At 44.8% G+C, this 6,265-nt stretch overlaps 1 protein-coding gene across 1 annotated transcript in view; it reads right to left on the bottom strand.

The window, feature by feature from the left end:
- LOC101862514 (metacaspase-1) overlaps positions 1-5,915 on the bottom strand; it is an 11,568-nt gene extending 5,653 nt beyond the window's left edge. Inside the window, exons 1-2 of the mRNA XM_005102740.3 lie at positions 5,803-5,915; positions 1,252-1,645 (exon numbers count right to left, since the gene is read on the bottom strand). Coding sequence (XP_005102797.1) covers positions 1,252-1,480 — 229 coding nt within the window. The 5' untranslated portion in view covers positions 1,481-1,645; positions 5,803-5,915. The remainder of the gene's footprint in view (positions 1-1,251; positions 1,646-5,802) is intronic.
- Between the last annotated feature and the right edge of the window lie 350 nt (positions 5,916-6,265).

The raw sequence follows: 6,265 nt of genomic DNA, 5'->3' as shown, positions 1-6,265 counted from the left end.
CCCCTCTCTCTCTCACTCTCTCTATATATCTATCTGATCTACCTATGTATTCATCTCTACCCACTCTGTCTCCAGCATACGCCAACCTGGTTCAATAAATGTATTCTACAAATTAAGTTGTTCAAGGAGTGTTCATGGCTTTCCGCCAACTTGCCTGTGGTCCTACTGGAGACGGGCGTTAAATCTTGAGCCCCACCTCTTAAAAATCGCTTACCGGTACTTGTTAAAACGGGCGTCGAACCCACACTACACCTATTAACCCACAAATTGTCTTTAGTTCAGTTTTAATAAGAGTTTTACGGCACTTGAAACACAAATAGATCATTATGAGTGCCAAAGATCGGTGTGTTACTATAGAGTAACACACACAAAGAAAGGAAGGAAGAGGGATAAAGACATTATAATAATATGGTTGGTTGGAAAGAAGGAGTAAACCACATGAGAGCGCCCGCCAACCACCCACTGAATAATGAATGAACGGCAGCACTCCGTGACACCTCTGCTTCAGAGTGAGGATCTTTGGCTGGACACGAGCAGACCAACAATCGATAGCAACAAGGAACATGGGCACAAAGTAATTGACCTGCTGGACAACGTAATGAATGGCTTGTTTGTTTCTACGTGTACTTATTTGTTCAAAGACACATTTGATTCAGCGCGCTCATATGACCTTAGCAGTTGCCGGCGCCGTAAAACCCTATACTACATACATACATTTGATTCACACACAGAACAACAAACTGGCAGCTTGATCGTTTACTAGATTCCACTTACGTTTGTTCCGAGATAAAGACAACTCTGTGATAGACTACGAAAAGTCAATTTGGTTCGGGGTTGTTTTTTTCAATTTGTTTGTTTCTATTATGAAGAAAAAAAATTACTCTCACATAGTTCGGAGGTTAATCGATTGATGAATGGTAGTGCTGCTGCTGCTGCTGCTGCTGCTGCTGATGATGATGATGATGATGATGATGATGATGATGATTTTTGTTATTTTAATTGCTGTTCTTGTTGCTGTGATTCTCGTTGCCGTTGCTTATGCTCTCACCATAATAGTCGTCATTATGGGCATGGTCGATCATGATATTATAGTAAATGCAATTGGGTTAGTTTGAAGGGAAATATGGGGGAAAGGGGACGGGAGGACGATGTCATTCATGATTATAGGTAGGTACATGTACTTAAATGTAGTCAAGTTAGTTTAAATAGACTGGGGGGTTTGGGGGGTCGGGCGTTTTAAAGTCATCTTACCTGTGTCCCTCATCCGTGCCTGTTCATACTGGACCATAGGACTTTTGGGCGCCTCCTCGAAATAGCCAAACGCCTGGACCTGATAGTCGCCCGACTGATGATAATAATAATCCTGGGCAGCCGGCGAGCCCCCGTACCCCGGAGGGGGATACCCCTGAGGGTAACCCTGTGAGTACCCCGGAGGGTACCCCTGGGGGTAGCCGGCGCCCCCGCCGCCGCCGTCCCACATGGCGGCTTTTCCTCTCCGAAAAGAAGCACACAATACTTATAGAAACTCCTAAAACTCCACTCGAAACTCACAGCAACGCTGTGTCATCATCACAGTAACGTGTGACGGGTCTGCGTCACAGGTGGCACCACTCACTGGAAACACACGGTTGAAGGGAGGGGGTCTCTGCGAGTGAGTACAGGTGGGGGATAAAGGTGGGGAGTTGGGAAATTAAAATTGTACAGAGGTTTAACGCCCCTATGCAACACACCGTAAGGTTATTTAAGAGGCCAGACCATCGATTTTCATACAACACTGCAACGTTATTTAAGATGCGAGACGTCCGAATTTAACTCCAATTCCCGATAGGACGAACAAGATAGGAAGATTTGAGTAAAGTGTCTTTCCCAAGGACGTAACTTCGGACCAAGCTGAACTTCGACCCCCGAAACGATTAAGAGTCAAGTAGCCTAACCACTAGACTGCCGACGCCACCGATGGGGAGTTAGGGAAAGCTAGTATAGCACGAGACAAATTGCATACCTGTAGCATAATCCGTTTCCTTTTTATGTCTACCACCCAAGCGAAGTTGTATCATCCATGCTGCTTTGAATCCGCCAAGACGCAATAGGCCATAGGAGTGTAGAAAGGGAACTAAGAGTACTTTACAGTATACCTAAGACTTTAAGATAACTTTATAGTAGACAGGGGGTAACGACGGAATTGTGTCTAAAGGGTCTATTACCAGTATTCCTAATGTGGAAACGGAACACCGTCCTAATCTAAATTCACAACAATATCTTGGGTAAGCTTAGCCATGAAACTTAGTCCTCATATTAGCATTTTACTGTTTACCTGGGACTGCAATGGGATGGTGTACTAATAGTTCTTTTACAGTTATCTTCGGGTAGCAATGGAAAGAGGCTGTAAAGTTACTTTACAGCATAAGAAAACAACGGCGCACGGTCCTACAGTACCTTGGTGGGAGTAACGAAAGAAACAGACAGATCGGTATTTTACAGTGTGCCCAGGGTCACAACGGAACACGGTGGGCCAGCCAGTCAACAGTATAGCTGAACAGACAACTCTCCTGTGAAATCCACGTCGAAATACAGAAAAGATGAACACACAGACGAATTTCTCCCTCCCTCTTTCTCTTTGCCCGACACGTCCTAGAGTCTCAGTTTAGCTGAATAGACAACAATTTGCCCCCAGCTTTGTATCTCTTGCCCCACGTGTGCCCGTAGTGTATGTATGCGTGTATGTCAGCCTGCGTGCGTGTGTCTGCGCGACATGTAAGTGTGTCAGGTAAAGATGACGAATGAGCAACTCACTCACCCCCTCGCCCTGCTCACACATCTGGCTTTGCCTGAGATAGCAAGGGATAACAGAAGTGTTGACCTTTCGCTGGGTGTTTATGTAAAGAGTTGGAGGGACCCAAAACAACACATTAGGATAGAGTACACGACACACAGTGCGTGTGAACAGTCGTGCTTCCAAGTCTAGGCACGCGAGCGGGTATGTATGGGAATGTGCGAGTGTGTGTATGTTTATGTGAGAGAGTGAGAAAGAAAGAAAGAGAGAGAGAGAGAGAGAGAGAGAGAGAGAGAGAGAGAGAGAGAGAGAGAGAGAGAGAGAGAGAGAGAGAGCGCGAAGGTAGGGGGCTTCATCTTTGTTTGATCCGAATCTCTGTGTGACTACCAGCAGGCGAGAAATGTGCGTTTGTTTGCGCGTGTTAGAATATAATCTATTTATCTGTCTCAGAACGTGTCTGTGTATCTAGATGGGAATACTATTGTATTAAAAAGGTAGTCTTTAGTGAGCATGGTAGTAGTGAAAAAAACATTGTAACCAACACTTACATTTTTAAAAATCGCAACCCGATCCTTACTTCTATAGCTCAAATTTTCCAGGCCATTTATAAAACATATATAGATTCAGCACAAAATATAGCGCAATGTTAACATAGCGCTTGTTCCGCTTCACAGAGCTTTTTTTGGAGACGAACCAGTGAATGTGTATTAGCAAGATGTAACATTGCACGCTCGAACGAAAGTTAGACGAGATTTAACAGTACAACTGTGCGTACATAGGTAAAAATTCACAAGAATTTTCCATAAAACAAGAAAAGCATGTTTCGGCAACCCGTGGAAGAAAACAAATTTGTGTAAATCCATCACGGCTATATCGCAGCTCAGCATGATACTCATTCAAACGAAGAGAACGAAGCAAGGACCCATGAGCAACAAACAATACAGTAGATGACACTTCAATACCCTACACCTTCCAAATATTCCAAACAACACTCTATAAAGTGAACATTTCGGTTTGTAAAAAGCTATCCACACGAGAACATGGGCCAAATACTACACGACAAAGAGAACTTATTGAAATGTTCGCAGTCCCCCAAAAAAGGAAAAGGGGGGGGGCAAATCACAGAATTCAGATATTCAGATGTAACGAACTGGGAGGGAAACAGCACAACAGGACGTCCGAATAGCTCCAGACGTCTCCATGTCACAACAGCCTTAACATTAACATCCCATCGTGCATATCGGTCCCTAGAACCTAATAAATGACATGGGTGCAAATGGAGATCTGTTTGAGACTCCCCAAGAAAGCCGACACGCCACCAAAAGAAGAAACGGAAAAAAATGGAACAAAACAAACAAAACAGACGACTGACAGTTGCAGAAACGGCGTTGCCAAAGAGAATGCTAACCTTTACGTAAAGGTGAGTAGGTCGTTCGCGCACGAGTGATAAACCCACCCGACTTGACGACACTACTGCCAAACCTACAATGCAGACATCCCGTGAATTGTGAGACAACCACCTGTCATTACTACTCGAATCCACTGAGGACATCGATAGGGTATGCACACAACACTGACAGACAAAAGTTAATAGCCGTGCTGCTGACACACCATGCAGTATCAGAGTTTATTGTGAGCATTAAACGTTCGTGGGAGTTTCGAAATACGCCCTGGATGAGTACAGTGAATCAGGTCTTCCGAACTGAAACAATACTTTTGAAACCACTTAATTTTCCGGACGTGAATATTAAGCTCGAGTACAGAGACGAAAATAGACGCAATGACGGTTATATAGTGCAGGGAACAAGCAAGGCATATGGACAGAAACAACAGAGAGAGAGAAAAGAAGAAGGACCTACCAGTGCTACCACTAGCGCTCTCTAAACATTTTCTGGACGTTAATATTGAGTTTTCCTTTCAGAAATCTGCAGAGTACGCAGGGCAAGTTGCTTATTGGGAGTCCACAAGGCATAATAAGAACTGACCGAGCATCTTGAGAATGCCAGTCATGAACAAGTTTTAGTTTTGTGCCGAAAATTCGAGGTGTTACAAGAGAAAATAGGGTGAAATAAGGACGGTGGACCTTAGACAGGAAGGAAGGAGCAAACTACACGAGAGCACCTGCCAACCGCCCACATAAACCCATGAGGCAAGAGACGAATACAATATGACAAGAAAAAGGTAAATCCTAGACAAAAGACTGAGTGAGGGGAAAAACTGTCCATGCATGTGAACTGGCTCCTAAAGACTAGTGAACGTGTAAGTGAAGACCGCCCAAAATAAAGGCATACGAAAATAAAAAAGAAGATAACAAATATCAGCGAATGAAGTCATCTAAACATTATCGTTACCCACGAAGGTAAGGTTACATTTAACTCTGCCGAGACGAGAAACTAAAGCTAATGTGCACAGGGCTTTACAAAAAACCACGAACAAAAGGAAAGGAATGGCAATACAAGACGTACCAGGTCTGAATCATCAACAATAAACATGTTTAGAAACGAGGACCAAAAAACGTATTAAAGACTGAAGATTTTTCACCTAAAGTCAACCGAAGAAACCGACAACAATTTCACAGTATCATGATACGGGAGAGGGGAGGGGGGGGGGATAACACAGGTGAGTGTGAAAGCGTTCAGCTTTCATCGTAAACAACGGTATTTCACATCCAAGGTAACAACGAGGCCAGGGACACTACTGACTATTCTGTGTACAGTCCCACGGAATCACAAGCGTTGAACGACCAGCGACCACCCTCGCTGGAGTCCAACATAAACACCAATGCACGCAGAGGTCGATTACTCCATTATCATTATCCACGTACGAATTTCACACGCGTTGATTTCGCTGAATCTACATGGTGGTGTAAGGGAAAGGACAACACCATTGTCATAGAATCTACATGTCACACCGTCATCATTTGCGGATGTATTAAGACAAGGGGACAGAGATAGAGAGAATAAGGGAGACAGAGAAGGGGTGGGGGTGGAAGAGACGGTGTTGTACACGAGATAAGCGCAAACATTTACCCTTCCTCTCCGGAGGAGGAGACGAGTGGAGACTATACAGAGACAGCGGGATTGGAGTATTTGGAGGTGTCCCCACTCCGCTGTGCCCGCGGCGCCGGCAATTCACTCTTCGGCCGTGGTGGTTTTCGAGGGGTGGGGGGAGGGGGGCTTGGGGAAAGGGAGGCCTTCAAGCGTAAACATGGGCGTGCTATGTCCTCGCGACTCAGCGCTGGAACCAGGGAGAGACGTCACAAAAGCAGCAAACACATTAATTGTATTATGCAGGGCTCAATGGAAAACGGGCGTAGCCACAAACTGGAATTCGTAAGAGTACAAGTTTAACGTCACTCTCAAAACAATTAAGTTTATTGTTTTAAACCTCCGAATTTAACGTCTGTCTTCGATAGGACCGAGACAACTGGGTTGAGAGCCTTGAAAACGTCAAGAAACGATCGGAGTCCAAGAACGCCCGGTCTGGGATTCG

This window comes from Aplysia californica, unplaced genomic scaffold (genome assembly GCF_000002075.1).
Source record: "Aplysia californica isolate F4 #8 unplaced genomic scaffold, AplCal3.0 scaffold00337, whole genome shotgun sequence".
Classification (NCBI taxonomy): domain Eukaryota; kingdom Metazoa; phylum Mollusca; class Gastropoda; order Aplysiida; family Aplysiidae; genus Aplysia; species Aplysia californica.
The sequence above is the reverse complement of the archived record's forward strand: the minus strand, read 5'-3'. Positions and strand labels throughout refer to the sequence as shown.